The sequence below is a fragment of the Zingiber officinale genome, chromosome 2A (genome assembly GCF_018446385.1).
Source record: "Zingiber officinale cultivar Zhangliang chromosome 2A, Zo_v1.1, whole genome shotgun sequence".
NCBI lineage: Eukaryota > Viridiplantae > Streptophyta > Magnoliopsida > Zingiberales > Zingiberaceae > Zingiber > Zingiber officinale.
Window position 1 is genome coordinate 139892431 of NC_055988.1, and position 18350 is coordinate 139910780.

The window sequence follows — 18350 nt, forward strand, 5'->3', positions numbered from 1 at the left end:
TGGAATATTGTTTAGAAAATTCTAATGTTTCTTCGTTGTATGAATTTTCAAAGTTCAGTTTGTTCATTTATATTTTATGTCTTCAAGGGTTTTATGTATACCTTTAGTTCTTCAAATTGAGTTTTATGTGAAATAATTTGTTCTTTAACTTGAAGTAAAATAGTTTTGGATTGCAGTTCAAATTGTTTGATTGAAATTCCTAATTCATAGGTCTATGTTCTTAAATAAGTTTTGAAAGGCTTAGTATTTTTTTTCTTGGTAGGAATTCTAAGTAAATTTAATCGACTAAATCTTTTGTTTAAAGAGTTTTGTGCATCTTTTAAGAAGTCTATGTTTCTCCTTAGATCTTTTATTATATGAGTTTGTTGAATCAAAGTACTATATAGTTGTTCTACTAATATTTTTGTTTGGCTTTGTTATTCTAATAGGGAAGTTCCTGTGTAAAGAAGTAGGTCAATGATTGTATTTAGGTGGGGATTATTGTCGGTGTGTACACAATGGCCATGTTTGGCTCTAATAAAGCATCTATGCTTATGTTGATCAATAGTAATAATTATTCTAGCCGGAACTTGTGTGGTTAGATCTAGAAAGTCTAACATAAGTGAGTTGATTAGATTATATATATAAAAGTGTTGTTACCTAGAGACCCTAAACTTGACTATACATGATTTTTAATAGATTATAATCGATGATTAATTTACTAAATTTGAAGGGGGGCCTTGGCACAATAGTAAAGTTGTTACTTTGTGACTAAAAGATTATAAGTTTGAATCCTAGAAACAGCCTCTTGAAAAAAATAAAGTAAGATTACGTACAATGGATCCTTCTCCGGGATAATATATGACCTGAGCTCCATGCACTGGACTGTTCTTTTTTTTTTTAATTAGTACACTAAATTACTGTAAGTAAATTTAGATAGTGACAAGAGTAAGTCTCAAATAGTCAATTTTTCACTCACTAAATATCTTACTATGTTTTCTAGATTAACAATCTAAAACAAAGGTCATGCTAATATCTTTTCAGAGGTCATGGGATATATAGGTAGTGGTGTAATCCTATATTTTATTTTGTTGTTTTTATTGTTTAGCATGTGTAACTTGTGATGTGCATAATTCGTACAACATCTCATTATAATTAGAGCCAATAAAATCAATCTAACATAATAGAAATCATTTTATCCTCTTCAAAGTGTTCAACTAGGTCATTCATATGCAATTCCCATATAAAAAATCTCTATGTGAAATTCTAAGAATGCATCGGTGTACATCCTTGAATAGGTCTTTGATTACACGCGATAGTTCCCATTTTAAACATCTTAAAAAAATTAATCCTAAGTCAAGACAAGTAATATATTTATCTTTACAAATATTGAATTATGCTATAATCATCATGTTTATGGTGTGCAATGTGACAATAATACAATTCTTAGTACATCAACTAAAATATACACTCTTATAAGAACTCAACCCACCTAATATGTTGAATATCTTGAAAAATTAATCCTAAGTCAAGACAAGTAATATATTTATCTTTAAGAAGATTGAATTATGCTATAATCATCATGTTTATAGTGTGCAATGTAATACATCTTAGTACATCAACTAGCAAATGTAGTCTTATAAGAACTCAATCCACTTAATATGTTTAATATCTACTTTCTTTCAGAACTGAGCCACATAGTTCAAATAGAAAATGAATTCATGGAGCAATAAGTAAAACCTTAATGTCTCAAGATTTAAATAATAGCATAAAAATTAATAGATAGGATATCATTATTGAGTTTTATTAAATTTTACAATCAGATAACCTTCTTGGCTCAAACCTGTACTCTTAACGTGTTGCAAAACACCTCGAACGATTTAAAGAGGTTAGGATGTCTAAACATAGGAGTCTTAATCATCCTTATTAATTACCTAATATATCTTATTAATTATCTAAAACAATGTCATAAAATAGATTTAGAGGTGCACTTTTTCTCAGTGCATATGATTTGAAACTAAGAAATGATTTGCAAACTCAAGCATGAATAATATTCTTAAATACTGAACACAGATTTCCAGCGAGTACAATAGTTCTCAGAGAAAATAATTGCATGAAGTTATGATCCTGAAGATCCTCATACATATACCCAAAGCATATTAAACAGATTCCCAATAAAAATTAAAAGGAATAGGGTAAAACTGTTGAGTTTGTAAGTCACAGAGGCATTTGAAGTGCCTATTCCCAGAAATACACCTCATGAGCTATATGAACTTATTTCTTCTTTCTTCTTGTTGTCGTCGTCATCATCTTCTCCCTGAGTGATATGTGAATCTTAGTGTATCCCTTTGCTAGGCTGGTGGCCACCAAGCAGAACATTCTTAAACCGGCCAACAGGTCTCAGCATCCTGCTCATCTTCTGTTAAAGGTGATTTAAAATTTTAGTTTATGACAGAAAAAAAGAAGCTACAGAAATAGATTCATTGATTGGAATTCAGTAACATACGGAATCTCAAGCAAGTGATATCCAGAACTTGAGGGAATAATAATAAAAAAAGAGATAGCTGAATTTCTTAAAACATTGTACTAGTATTGTGAAGCCTATATGCAAACATGAGAATAGAATGTAACATACTATCCTGTAAACATGAAAATAGACTGTCACATAATTGCATCAGCAATATAACTGACAAGTGCAACCTGCATTGACAAGATCAGAAGTGGACCCCTTGGGAGATTTTTTTGTCAAAATAAAATGCCTCCTGATTGCAACATAGGTTACATTCACATGCTAGAATTAGATGTGAGTTAGTCCCCAGTGTCATTCTGGTGAACTAGAGAAGTATTGCACCAATAAGGATGTAAGTCATGGCAGCAATGACTGAAGACGGCTTCATGTTCAGTGAAATACAAGACAGGATTGGGAGCAACAGCCAACTCTAAGCACTTTCACATAAATGAGTGAGCTTATTTACACGAGAGATTGGGAAATGAATACGTATTAGCATCCATTATAGTTATACTAGTAGTAATCATGCAAACTCCTTAGGCTGCAGCAAGCTCACGCTTGCTTAATGATGAAGTCACATTTAAAAAGTTAAAAAAAAAACTTTCACGGAGCAATCTAAATATTGATCCAAAATGGTTTTAATTCATTTCAAGGAAAAACAAATAAATGGTACTAGCTAATACAAGAAACAACTTATTGATCATTCTTGAACATGAATAATCATGAACCTGTAAGGTATTTTGTATTTTCGTATCTTTACCATGTTTTTTCCAACTGAACAATGATATCATTGAGTACTGGTTTGCCATGCCCACCTCACGGATAGCATTGAGTATTAGAAACCATTTCTTATACATATGTCATCCAAAATAATGCATCAAAGCCTGAAACAATATAGCCTCTGTATGTCCTAGATGAAATCTATCCCTCCATTGAACCATGCACAAGACTATAACAGTAGTTATAACTAACTCTAATCCGTTTGATCACACTTTATTATTCTTTACAACTTAGTCTTACTTTCCTGTTCATATTTTTGAATTTAATTGATTCAACTTACATAACAATGAAATCTAGTACTCATCTTTGAACCTACTCACCAAATTTATTTATAAAAGATTAATAGTGAAATAATTATATCCTTTAATTTTCATGAACTCAATGGGTGCAACTGTCACCCTTCAGCTTTACCAAGACCTGCCACTACCTCCTAGTATAATTTTCTATTCTCCATAGACTCACGTTAAGTGTTTCTTTCAGTTTCAGCTTTAAATTAGTCAATCAGAGATATATGGTGAAAAGTTCATTTAGGTTCTCTAATATACCCTTTTGATTTAATCATTTGATCATGCTTGAAAGCATAAACACATAACATTTAGTATCTCATTTCTTAAAAAATTAACAAACACGAGTGGAGGTTCAAAAGACTCTTGGTAAGATATAAGATCCTCAAAATTGGAAAATGAACTGAAGTTTAATTTTATCAGCAAGCTTGAGGTGTAAGCATCATGAAGTCTTCAAAATATACTACAAGCTCCATGATGAAAATTTTCTGTTGGTGTTTAGGAAGATTTTTAATAATAATAATAATAAAATAGTATCCTATATTGGATTTATTGACTCTTCAGTTGCTGACATACAATTTACTAATTATAATTATTTTCCTATCAATGGCACGTATCTATTGCAATTGTTTCAATATATGTCAACTCACGATGTTAAGACCCATATGAACATGTCATCATGATTGTAATCATGATCAAATTCATTACATTCAATAGGGATAGACGTTCTTGATTATTTTTGAGGTCTTCCTCAATGTTCTCATAGTTCTTCCTCTCTTCAACGATAGAGTATCTAGCTTACAAAATTGTGCAATAATCTCTGTAAAAGCAACCCAAACATACATGTAAGGCCGTTATAAGTATTGGAAGATTTAATTTCAAGATGGTCCAATCTCACTCCAATAATAATGTTGCTTAGATCCATGGTGACAACACTATTAATCATATTTTTCAAAATTCTGCCAGTGCAAGACTAACAATAGAGTATGACAATTTTAAAAGCACCTACTTAGATGATGATGATCATCGTCATGATAATAACTATAACAACAATAAGAAGAATAATACACAATGATGTGCAATATAAGGAGACAGAAGAGATGAGTATAATTTTTTTTAAGATGCAAAGGATAATAAATATGATTTAAATGATAAAATAATTTAATGGGTCAGTCCATAGATCACAGTTTGTGTCTCTTCTTGTGACTATTTCAAACCAGGTGACCACATATTGCGGGTTATTGCTAAGCATGGTGGGAAGTAAGTAGTCTCAATACCATGAGAACATGTCCAACGAACTTTGGGGCAAATGGAGTGCACATGGTCATGGTTCAAAGTATCATTCCATTAGCAGGCCAGATATTGATAGTGAACAATGGTAATGGTTCAAAATAATCGTTCATGTCGATTGCTACAATAAAAACTAATTTTTTATGTGTCAATATCATTGTGGCTCTGCTAGAGGATTGACGCATACGACGAGTTAAACCGTATTTCCTCTGCTAAGATGAGACACAACAAAGCCTTCCCAAGGTAAGCCATGAGCCTTCCTCTACAAAGACAAGACCAATCAGAAGCTTCCTCGACAAAGATGAGGTGCAACAAACCTTTCAATAGGTGAGGGAAAGGTCTCAGGGTTCCAACCAATCAGGAACTCCTCGCCGCTCTTTTCTTCCTTCAAGGTTCAATTCAAGGACCAACACTAGGACCTACATTCCATTGGCACGTCTTGCTCTAACCAAGGAACAAGATTTTAAACCTTGACAATAGTTGACTATTGTTCTGGAATTATAGTCCCCTAGCAGTGAGCAAGAGCAATGCACAAGCAGATCGACAAGGATAATTACATGGTTATTGGAGAAGCACAACAAGGATCAAGGACTACAGCAAATTCACTCAACCACAAGTGAAAAGGATAAAGGAAGAAGGAATTCCAGATAAAGAAATTGAAGGAGTCACCAGCACCAAAAGAGACAGAGAAAGATAAAGGATACAGGACAACACTACCTTGGAAAATGGATAGAGATTATGATCAACAAGGGTAGGCAAAATGATCATAAATGGTGGGGGATGTGGTGTATATGCAGTAGGCAAGGGTGGAGATTGTTAATAGTAGTGGACGCAAGATCTGTGAAGGAGAATAAAAAGGGTGTTTACTAAAGGGTAAAACATATAGATGAGGGATAAGGTGTTTACTAAATGCAATTAGGGGAAAGTGTTTCTGCTGTAAATTGATATGACATTTGGCAATACCATCACTTCAACTTTCTCAAGCTAAGAGCAGTGGGTGAATGCCATCGCCTTACCAAAGTCGTTGACAAGTGGAAGAGGATGCCAACACCACCATGCTCAAGCATCGAGGAAGACGACAACACAACGATTCAGAAGTATTCATGTGGTCAATAGATAATGAAGAGGTAGAAGAGGCAAGCATAGGAGGGCTCTAATTGCAAGATAAAGGTGGCAATATGAGCAAAATAGGAAGATAGGGAATATTTTAATGTTCCTTCACTCTTCTTTCTAGTATTGGGATAATTGAGTTCGGAAGAAAATGGGCTTATTTTAATCTCTGTACTTCTATATTGTCCCTTCACTTTTCTCAAGTAGACATGATGCTCACTACTAGCTTCCCTACTTTTCTCTCAAACTTTTCCCCTTTTTTTCTTAATTTTCTTCTCTTGTAAATAGGGTATAAAACTTTCTTAACCATATTTGATCAAATATTAAAAATAAATCTATACTTCCTGAACATATCATAACTTATTATTACCAACTCTATCTAGAGCTTATATACATATGTTTTTGTCTTTCTTTATTCACTTTATTTCATCATTAAGAACCTAATTGTAATTAGCATGAATATACATCAGAAGAATTTATACGAGCTACTTAATGTAATTTTATTTCAGAATCAACTATAACTAAGAAAGGGACAGGTAGTATGCATGGTTTTAAAAAGCAAACGATTAGGTCACATATACAATCACCTAGGTGGTTCTAGAAAGCAACCACATATGCCATATACATTTTGCATATGTAGTTTGAGAAAAAAAATTATTCGGTTCATTTGAACTTGTTTACAAAAGGTCGAAGTTACCTTATTTGGTAACTTAGTAATGTTAACTTGAAACTTGTTTGATAAGTGATAAACACTTTTGATACTAATTTGTGCATGTGACTTGTATATCATACATTTTAAGTTGTTGATTAATATTTGATCATCATATTATAGCAAGATTGTTGAATCGAGGTTCCTATCCTAAATTGTTTGATGAATTATCAAATTGTGAATCATAGCCGTCAAATAAAAAAATATATGAAATATATTTAAAAAATAATTCCATTTTATACACAATAATTTTGATAATTAAAATATATAAAATAATACAATATTTATTTAAGAGCATAATATAATAGATGAATTTGATGTTGATTGATAACAAATACATAAATTCTTAATTCTTTGTTGATGATAATGAACAAATTATTGCTTATTTCATTCTATTAAAATTGGAATAAAATGAGCGATAGGAAAAATTCTCGTCAAATACTTTTGAAATAGAAAAAATATTTGTCGTCAAAATGGAAGATAACTTATATATGATATGACTTCTAAGTCAATATTAATTTTGCTCTTATTATCACTCTAACATCAATTTAACAAGATTTTTTCTTGAATATCATTGTTAGGAGTTCACATTTGTTTTTGTCAATTTTTTTGTCTCTACTTGATAAGTTTTTTTTTCTTCTACATAATTGTTAACTTTAGCCAACTCCACTTAGTGGGGTAAAACTTGGTGGTTGTTGTTGTACATCATTGTTAATTTTGATATTTCACTATGTTTGAATGTTTTGCTTTTGTCATAGCATTCAGCTTTTGTCATAGCATATAAAAATCATCACTCTATATTGTTTTATAATAAAATTTGGTTAAGTTGTTTGTTTATAATTTTCAATGAGTTAGATTTAATTTAGTTGATTACATATAACTTTAGATGGTTTTTATAAGAGTTGTATTAAACAAGATTCATATCAAATTGTATTGAATCTCCTTTTCACTTCTAATCCATAAGTAAGAATCATATCTTTTTAAACATGAAGTATATTGTATCATATGATACAATCATGAAATATAATTTTGACAACTATAAGTATTTTGCATTGTAATAATTGACATTTTTTTTGTGTATATAAACTAAATATGTTGATTTATATAATACACTTTGAACATCATATATATATATATATACACACTGATATATAGATACATGGACCAAGATTTAAAATTTCAACCCATGTCGGAGTTTCAATCCTAGACCGGAATAATACAATTTGATACTGTATCGTGCCGTGTCAATCCAGTTTCGATATTTCTTTTAAAAAAATTAATATGAGTGTATATTAATTAAAAATTAATTTTATTAATATTTGATTATTAAATATGCTCACTATTGATGTTATATGTTAAATTCATATTTTAATATTTTCTTATAAAATAATGTCTATTAAATTTTTATAAAATTATTTTTAAAAAAAAGTAATTCTCAAAAATCAAAAATAAATTTAAAATTATAGAATTATTTGAAAGACTCAAAGCTAATTAGAAAATTTTTTGAAGGTCTTAAATTATTTTTTGAATGTATTTGTAATTTTTTAATATTTTAAAATTTATTTGAAATGTTTAAGAATTAGTTTTTAAAAAAAATGTTTATTTAAATTCACATTCAATTTTCAACACATATTGAAATTTTAAATTATTTTATAAAATATTTTATTAATTTTAAAATATTTAAAAATTTAAAACAATTCTTAATATTTTATAACTATTAGTAATAATATATTATTTTTATAACTATTATATATAATTAACCGTTATATAATAATTAATAATTTATTTATAATAAAAATAAATCTATTTAAAAAATAAAAAAATAACCTTAAAAAAATTGTGACAACAATTGCCCCACGGAGACTGTCGCGGGGTCACGACACCCTCTGAGTCCCGAGGGTCATGGTCATGACACCCTCCGCAACCTCATGATGGCCTCACAATCACGGTGCTAGTCCCATGGTAGAACGATAAATACCGTCTTTTTCAAGTGGCATGGGTCAACACTTCAAACCATGACACAAACACATGTATGCACACAAATTGCTTCTATGTGACATGTGTTATAATGGTACCTACGGCATATTACCTCATCTACTATTAGACAATATCAATGAAAATATCATAGTTAAGCACACTCGTGAAATTGGATTCAAGAATAGAGACTCGAGAATGAGGCAATCAATAAGCATTGGCACAGAGAAATGTCGAGTCTCAGGAGTTTCAACCTCAAAAGTTATTGAGTTTAAAGTTTATATAAAAAAATTTATAAGTAACTATAGTTTTATTTGAAAATTTACATTATAAAATTTATAATATAATCAATTAATTGATTAAAAACTTTATAATCAAGGTTATTATATAAGTTATTTAATTTATGCAATACACTATTAATTGTATAAATTAATTATAGTAGTGATTAGTTAATCACTAATTAATTAATTCAATATTTAATAAATATTTATTAATTAATTTCTGTATTAATTGATTTTAAATTGTTTAACAAATACTTTCTTTAATTAATAAATACCATATTAATTAATTATTGTATTAACCAATTTTAAGATGATTAGAATTATAATCAACATTGTTTATTATGGAATATTATTTTCTTTACTGCAGTTTATCTTCCAAACTAGTAAAATTATTAGCATGTTTACCTAATGTGTGTGTGAGGTGTGATAGGTTATTTCAGACAACAATAGATAAAAGGGCAGCTCGGTGCACGAAGCACCCAACATGCGGGATCCCGGGAAAGGATCCATTGTACGCAGTCTTACCCTACTTTTTGCAAGAGGTTGTTTCGGATTTGAACCCGTGACCTTTTGGTCATATAGCAACAACTTTACCGTTGCACCAAGGCTCCCCTTCATTTCAGACAACATATGCTAATCCAAATTTCAAATGACATGCTACAAAATCTGTAGTAGTATTCCTATCAAAGATTGAAACTCTAACAAGGCTGAAAATTTTACACCATGTGTCCCGCATATGCATATGCACTATGTTGTGAGTCATCTACATAGCACCTATATACACCTTTTAAATCCTTGGTGGTGTTTATGAAAACAAAGTAGTTAGTTTTCATCATAGTGCATTTTCACAATGGAACCAAACATACCTCATCAGTGATGGTAAACTTCCATTTATCCTGTTGCCATCGTCTCCCAAGAACTATAATGCCAACAACAGCAGCAGCCACTACAACAGACCAAAATGTATTAGCTTCCTTTGCCTGGCGATACACAGATGCTACATGTGCCTTCCACCATGCTTGGGAAGGAAGCTCAGGTCCATCAGAGTCATCTTCATCATCTATTTTGTGCTCTTCAAAAGAATCTGTATTCACATCTAAAGATTCACTAGTCTCAATTTTGGTGACACTTCTCTGCATTTCAGAATGACTAGCAACAGAATCAGGATCAGCGAGTATAAATTGCTCCAATCCAACCAATGTAGACCTTTGGGATCCCTTAACCTCTTCAAATCCCATTTCATGCACAGAAAATTTACTCCCCTCATCCAAAAACTCAACTCCATGTAGGTCATCTTTTGATTCAGTTTGCAACTGATCTATGTCATCAGCATCAACCATTTCAGGGCTTCCAATATTTTCCTCTGGGCGACCAGAGATCTCATTTGTATCCGGTTGTATTGGGAGATTCTCATGTTCACTGGGTGGAAAAATAAAGTGACCAGACATGAATAATGCAGCAGTAGATGACTCAGGATTACTTATGCTCTCGCTCTTCATCACTTTACTTTCATCAGAAGGGTCAACCTCGTGTGGACCAGGTGCAGCAGCATAAGCGGATGCTGTGAGGGATACAACTTCCCAGTCAGCTCCACGGGAAGTACCCTCTCCAACCTTCTCCTCGTCGGCCATTCCAAAACAAACGATTCACTTGAAATTCTGAAAAATATTATTTGAGTTGAAGACAGTTGACATAATCTACCCAAATGAAATCAGACAGAGCACCACAGTGAGAAAGACTTTACAATAAGGTCAAGATGAGAATGAGGTTTAATTGCTAAACCAATTCAAATAAAGCTAAACAGAGAATGAAAACAACATAAAGAAACACTTTGTGATAAGATCAAAATCCAAATGAGATTTTGGTAGTTAATCCCGCACAGACGACAAAAAACCAAATAAGTGAGCAACCGTTTATCTTCCATTCAATTTGGTTTCTTTACATAAAAGGATTCAATTTGATTCCTCGATATTAAATTGAGCAATCATGATCCAAAATCTGAAGATGATTTTTTTTTCTTGAAATACATAACCTCGTAATTAATGCTATGTACGGATCTCCAAATCACGTTTACTTTGTCTTCGGAACATACAATTATTCCCATGGCAGAAACAAAAATAGCAACAAATAAGAAAAACCTAATTCCCTAACTACTCTAGATCCCAAAAAGCAATCTTCAAGCGTCGTCAATGAAAAATCCACAAAGAAAATGAATCAAAAAACCAGATCCAACCCATACAAGCTTCGAGAGATAAATCGAGAAAACGCTAAAGGAGATATATACCTTCCAAAAGGAGATCGTCGGGAAGCAAAATATGAGGGAAGCAACGAGATGGAGAAAAAGCGAGAGATTGGCGTTGTGAGAGTTACCGAGACGCAGAAGAAAGGAAAGGATTGGGCAAAAACGAAAGCCGCTTCAGCCGGTGACGTCTGTGCGATAACCTCTTGAACAAGCCTCTGACTCGCGTGATAGTTTCTATTGTGGCAAGCTCGGGATTAATTCTAAATACGAGGGTTGGGCTGAAATTTTCCATTCATAATTAATATTAGACCATCAGATAGATAGGCAGATAATATGATGATTTTTATTGAATAATTGAAATGAATTTTTTTTGAAATTATAAATAATTTAAAACATTTATAAAATTATTTAATTGAGGTTTTTTTAAAATGCATATATTTTATTTTAAAATAATAAATCTAAACTTTGTTTATATTATATTATATTATATTATTTAATCTATTTGATTAATCAACTATTTAACGTATTATTTTATATTCTTACTTAAAATTTTTAATTATTTCATTTCATGTGTTTAATTTCATATTTATATCAGTTTCATGAGTAAAAATTTATTTTAATTTTTTTTACTTCAAATCTTTTCTAATTAATAGCATTTTACTGATATCTTATTTTATAGGAACTCAAAGGAAAATCGATTGAGCTTGGAGAATACTACAAGTACAACAGGGTACATGGCCTGGCTATATCCCCTGTTATGTTCTGACCATGTTCCACTCTAGAAGCTTGTTTGGAAGTAGTTGGCATGGTCTGACTGTGATATCTAGCACTCTCATAGCGCGGGTCGACTTAATGGGGTCATATAAAAGCTTCAACTCAAATCTAGGATAGGGGATTGATCCATTAGAGTCATCTTCTTGCTCCTTCATCTCCACCTCCATTGCTATCCTTCATTCAAGCCCTCATCTCGGTTGGGAGAGGTGCTTCCATCCATCTCCATTGGTCATCTCCACCTTTATCTCACCTTTGGTTGGGAGGGGTTTTCTCATGAGGGAACACAGCTTGAGGAAGAGAAGATGGTGTGATGGTCATCCACCCTCTTAACTTCCAAGAGTCCATTTTCAATCAAAAAGTAGGTGTGATGGTCTCCCGCTCTTCTTATTCGCATCAGCCTTATTTTGGTTAGAGAGGCACTCCCATTTTCATCATCGTAATATGCACTAACAAATCCTTATCCAAGTTAGGAGAGATGCTTCCATCTTCATCCACAAGCTTTTTGATCTCGAAGTTTGGCCCAATCTGCATCCACCGTTCATAGGATCAAAAGAAGTGAACTCCACTTTATCTTTAGAGTTTAGCTTAGCTTAGCTTAGTTTTAATGCTTGTAATGTGTTCAGTTTAATGCCCCTTATATTGTACATTACTTTCAATTTTGTTAACCCATTTCAATTCATTTAAATTCTCACAATGCTTTATTTCATTTGATTGTTAGTGTTAGGTTATTCTTCATTTGGATGCAAGTAAATTAGATTAGATTAGATTTCCTTTAATGCTTTATATTTCTTTAATTCTTCTGCAATGGTAGTTTAGCTAGGTTAGAGTTTTAATTACTTGAATTTTCTTTCATTTATTAGTCTTAGAATCCAACACAAATCCTCATTTCAACATTAAAAACTAAAACCCAAACCCCCAATAACATTTAGAGACAATCTAAATCATTCCTATGCTATATTAGTGTAGCGGGGTTTGATAATTTATTTGATTCTGTATCACGACAATATGATCTGATCAAAATGATATTATTGCCGAGGAGTGTATCGATATTTGATAATCTTGAGATTGCTTTTCTTTGAACTTTTTTGTTTATTTTATGGTGTCTTATTTATCAGTGTTCATGTGTTTTGTTCTTGTATATTTTCTATCTTTTGATCTTATTTGTTTCAGAGTTTCAGTGTAAGAACAGGAAATTATTTTTGTGAGGAAACATGGATGTGTATTTTCATCAGTTTAGAGGCATTAATGAGACCTGTGTTTCTGGTATTGGGCAATATAGAATGGAAAGTAAATTGGATGAGATAATTTCTCTTATCAGACAACTCGCAAATGAACAATTCTCAATAGCAAAATGTACATGATCCATTGTCCAATGCATGCATTCCTAGTTGGATGCAACAAGATGATAGTTATAACTATACTCATCAAACAACGGTAGACAATATTTTCTCTATCAAATAAATTATTTAATTTCAAGTATGGAAACACACAACAACATATTACTGAGTAACTTTGAAGTGAGAGAAAATTGAATGAGATAACTTTTATTGGCAATCAGCTCGGAATGAACCAATATAAACAGTCGACCACACATCCTCCAGCATACCAATGGCCACTTAAATTTCAGAATAATCTATTGTCTAACGAATTCCAGCTATTCCAACAAGTCTAGCAAACTCTCGCTTCTAGTCAAATGAAAATCACATTGTAGAAAATAGAAGGGCTCATGTAGAATTTGCAACTAATAATCTCTAGTTCTAGCAGAATTAAAGCATCACTAAAAAATTGCCAGATACATATGGACCAACTTGCATCATCCATTAGCCACTTGCAAGCACAATACTCCAATAAGCTTCCCTCATAGACTATTTCTAATAATATCGGTGTCCTGCAGGAGATGAATTATAGAGGTAGTGATCATCTTATCTCTGATTCTGTTGCTCTATAGGACTCCTATTATTCTTTGTGTTGTGATAATGAAGTTGTAGATGATGCCAGTTTTTATGATGAGGATGTTGTAGGAAAAACTCTTGATAAAATTGTTGATGTTGTAGATGTTGAGGATGATGATGCTGTTCAGTTATCTACTAATCTTGCCTATGATTTTGTTGTAGATGAAAGTGTAGAAATTTGTGTAGTGGAGGAAGTATCTCCAAGATTATTCCTTTCAATTGTGCAATCACCTTAATTTGAGTTAAAACTCTTTTATAATTAGTTAGAGTATGTATATATGGAGTTGGATAAATAGTTGCCAGATATCAATACCTAGAATCATCAACTTGAATAGAAGTCAAGTGGGATAATGATAGCAAATAAAGATGATGAGTTGATTTCCACATGGGTGTAAAATAGCTGGAGACCTCCGGATTAGAGACTCTGATTTAAGCTATTGTGTGATGCCTTCTACTATGTAGTAGAAGTGGTTATAGCTTAGAGGGATCTAAAATTCATGCTGAGAAAGACCCTAACTTTAAATGAAATACAGTCTCCGGACTGAAATACTTTTGTTGGGATATGTCTGATACGGTGTGTGTTGAAAACACGTTTCGTAAACATGCACAGCGGGAGACTTAATGATAAATAAACTAATTTATTACATCATAGAAACCACACGATGTAAGATACAATCACGCAGATAAGATCATAAAATAAAAAAATAGAATAACAATTATTATAGGTATACCTTACAGATGACCTATAATAAGAAGGGCATCAACCTTTTGCAATGTTATCAAACATGGCCTCTATTCGTATCCACACCAAGTTTTTTAAGATAACTCCAAGAAAACAAGCTTCACCTTCAGAAGGTACTAGCCACGAGCGAAAGAGAAGGATCAAGAAAAGGAAGAAAAAGCAAAAAGTGTTAGGACCAAAAGATTTTAGATATCTCTATAATAGTATGATATTGTCCACTTTAGGCCTAAACTCTCATGGATTTATTTTTGTGCTCTACCCAAAAGGCCTCATACTAATGAAGATATCTTAATCTTATCAACCTATGATCTTTTCCATGTATTTTTAATGTGGGACTTTGATTGTATTCCCACCAATCCTCCCCTCAAACGAAGGACCACCATTATTCTCATAGTTCAGGTCTCCCCTCAAGTATCAAGTTACTCTTGACCTATTGTGGCCTCCCCTCGAGCATCAAATCACTGACCTACTTAGGGTCTCCCATACTTTGTTCAATGTTCCACCCACATAGTTTGATTTGGATCATGGTTCTAGCTCATGCTTCTTCCGGTGGTTAGCCCAGTGAAGAGCGGTCTCGCTCTGATACCAATTATTAGTACCAAAAGATTTTGAATATCTCTATAATAGTATGATATTATCCACTTTGGGCTTAAGTCCTCGTGAATTTATTTTTAAGCTCTACCCAAAATGCCTCATACTAATGGAGATATCTTCATCTTATAAACTCATGATGTTTTCCATGTATTTCCAATGTAGAACTTTGATTGTATTCCCAACAAAAGGAAGATCTTCTTCCTTTGGGTGGCTCATGGCAACAATAGGAGAACCTCTTATTGTGGTCAGTGACAAGAGAGAGGAAGAGGGAGGGAGAGGAAGAGGGAGAGAGAGGTATTGAGTTTAGGCTTCTAAAATATAATCAAGCCAATAATGAATTGTATGTTAATTCTCTCTTAACCATATCAATATATAGTCCTCTTTAATGAGTTGGATTAGAAAGCCCAAATCCAACCTGTTATGCCTTAACTAAAAATTAACTCATTAACTCTTTGGTTTGGTTCACAACTAAATCAAGTTAGTTTATGGCTAAACCAAATTGATTTATGACTAAATCAAATAAGGTCCAACTCTTTCATAAGAGATATGGTCCATTCGCGCTTTCATTCCGACAAATATTTTCATATTTATCTCATGTATGTTCCAACTAAATATTTATGTCTTGATATGAGAATCCTATTCTCTAACTTATTTTACGTCTTTTAGAGACTCGTAGTATGTATGACCTAATAGGTTCCCAATTTATCTTGGTTGTTCATAATTAACTACTTAATTATGAAACGATCATGAGTGACACCTAGTAGTATATCATGATCTTCAATTAACCAGAAAATCACAGTCGATCTAAGAACTAATTTTGAACCCTTCAGTAGTTATAGTGAGTCGTACCTCATTCCTTTTACTCGTCTTATACCCACTTAGTTCAGGACATGGTCTATGTGTTTGCTCCCACTAGACTGACTATGTTACACCTAGTCCAAGTAATACTTTAGAGTCGCATATTTTTAACATGTGATGCTTTGGCCAAAGACTTTGAGTAATAATCCTAACGAGTGGTCATAGGGTATACATCTTTTCGTAAGAAACGGTGAAACCTCTGTGGGCTATCTAAACACCTTCGGATACTTTAACTTATCCAATCACCACGGGTCCATATCTCCAAGAGATGTTTGCTTAAGATGTCAAACTATAAGTCTCCATGGCCAAGATAACTTATATACCTCAAGTCGAAAGAAACTTACACTTGAGCTACAGTAATAACTTCACAAACATATCCATATATGTAGAGAATCATATGAAGTCTTACAGCAAGTCACTCTAATGAACTAGTCACCATAACTAGCATCCACATTTAACTCTCGATATTCCAATGTCTTCAGCTAGTGAGAAATAGTTGTTTGACCGAACCAAGGAGTATAACCCGTGCTAGTCTTAGAATTGATGATGTCCGAATGCACCAATTTGATAACTAGGAAAATTCTAATACATTCATAATTGCACATGTAGAGAAAATCACAAGTTGTGATTTAATCACAAATTCTCTCATGTTATGAATTGTATTGTGGGCATTCAGTAAATGAGTTTAAGACTATTCAAACATATAATATGTATTCAAATAGTGAATCTATATTTATCAAATAAATAGTAAAATCATAAAGTGATTGTCATAGGACATCTCTCAAAATTTAACTTCTACTGAATTGCCTCTATCTGCTAGAAATTAAAGAGAAAATGGTGGAGGAAGTGGTGCTCACGCCAACTTGGATCATTCCACTCCAAGGTTAGATGCTCAAAATAAACTGTTTTCAACCACCAAGCACTAAGGAAAAAATGGTGGAGGGAGCTATCTTTACCTCATTTATAATTATTTCACCTTTGGAGTGAATTCTACATTTGAACCATCTCCAATCACCTAGAAGAACATACGAGGAGTCGACGGCGGAGGGAGCGACACTTAACAACATTAACCACATGAAGGAAACCCTCACCTCTACTCAGACCATCCCACTTTTGGCTTGGCTTCTGCTATTGAATCACCTTCAACTGTCAGAAATAAAGGGGAGTCCATTTCTTTCCTTTCTTTTTCTTGTTTTCCTTTATCTTTTTGTTTGTGTTTGTGTTTGTTTTGTTTTTCTTTGCTTTGATTACTTTGCTTTCTTGTTTTATACTTTATGTAGTTTTGTTTTGTAATTCCATGCATGTTACCTCATAATACTTTGAGAATTGTAAAATATTTTTAAGTTTGACCATTGAGTTTTTAGATCATTTTACATGATTAATACTCTGCTTATATGTTGTCATTAGTGTGATGATGGATTTTGATAGTTGATATTTATCTAGTGAGGATTATAGCCATGCTTATTTGTTATCCTTTTGTATGTGAGTTGCACTCATAACAATTGTTATTTTTGAACTTGCATGAATGTGATGAAGACCCTCTTACTTGTTCACTTTGTGATTTCCTTTCTTAGTTAGTTACTAGTTGAATAATTCCCTTAGCACTATCATTGTCCATTACATTTTCCTTGCCACATCTTTATTGATTTATTCTTTGCCCTATTCTTTGATATTATGATGAGTTACATTATCTGAGATGAACAAATTCTAAGTGTGGGGGGAGTTCTATGTGAATAATGAGAGTTCCCAAATAGAACATGGGAAAACCATGTTAAGTGACATGGTCATGCCCTATTCTGAGAGGTTCAAGATAGAAAAAATTATCTATAGAATTCAACATGGACAGACTTTGTTGAGGAACATGATTGTGCCCCCATTCTATATGTTCCATGATTCAAAAAAAAAAAAAAAACATGGCCTAGTTGTGTCGTGTGCCACAACCATGGTGGATTTGGAATAAAAAATAAATAAAAGAAGAAGATCAAAAGAAGTTTTTCTTAGTTGGGTGAAAGGAAGTGAACTTTAGAATATTTGGGTGAGACTTTTGTGCATGTTATGTGGTTGTATTCATCATGTTCATCATCCTAAAACTATCATGTTCTTTTTTGGCTTCTCTTCTTATTTTACCTATCCTTCTTATTTCTTTTGACTTCTTTTTGTCACATTACAACTTTAATAAGTCCTTCAGATTTATATATGTGTATGTTTACCGTAGTGAAGAGTAGATAATAAGCAAACATATGGTAGTGCAATGTCATGAGTAGCATTGAGC

The 18350-nt window shown here is 32.5% G+C and overlaps 1 protein-coding gene across 2 annotated transcripts; it reads right to left on the reverse strand.

Annotated features, from left to right (window-relative positions):
• Positions 1-2004: 2004 nt before the first annotated feature.
• Positions 2005-11408, reverse strand: LOC122042442 (ATG8-interacting protein 1-like). 2 transcript variants are annotated; one of them, XM_042602566.1, is made up of 3 exons: positions 11287-11408; positions 9783-10574; positions 2005-2398 (listed from the first exon to the last, which is right to left on the reverse strand). In XM_042602566.1, exons 2-3 carry the CDS (start codon positions 10545-10547, stop codon positions 2315-2317), a joined length of 849 nt encoding a protein of 282 aa, XP_042458500.1. In that variant the 5' UTR covers positions 10548-10574; positions 11287-11408; the 3' UTR covers positions 2005-2314. The 2 variants fall into 2 exon arrangements, with proteins under 2 accessions (XP_042458500.1, XP_042458499.1); XM_042602565.1 differs by having other exon boundaries at positions 11201-11369.
• Positions 11409-18350: the final 6942 nt, after the last annotated feature.

Coding starts and splice junctions, on each gene's coding strand:
- LOC122042442 (XM_042602566.1), bottom strand. CDS start 10,547: ATGGCCGACGAGGAGAAGGTTGGAGAGGGTACTTCCCGTGGAGCTGAC. Junction 2,399..9,782: donor AGTTTACCATCACTGATGAG/GTATGTTTGGTT, acceptor CACCTTTAACAG/AAGATGAGCAGGATGCTGAG.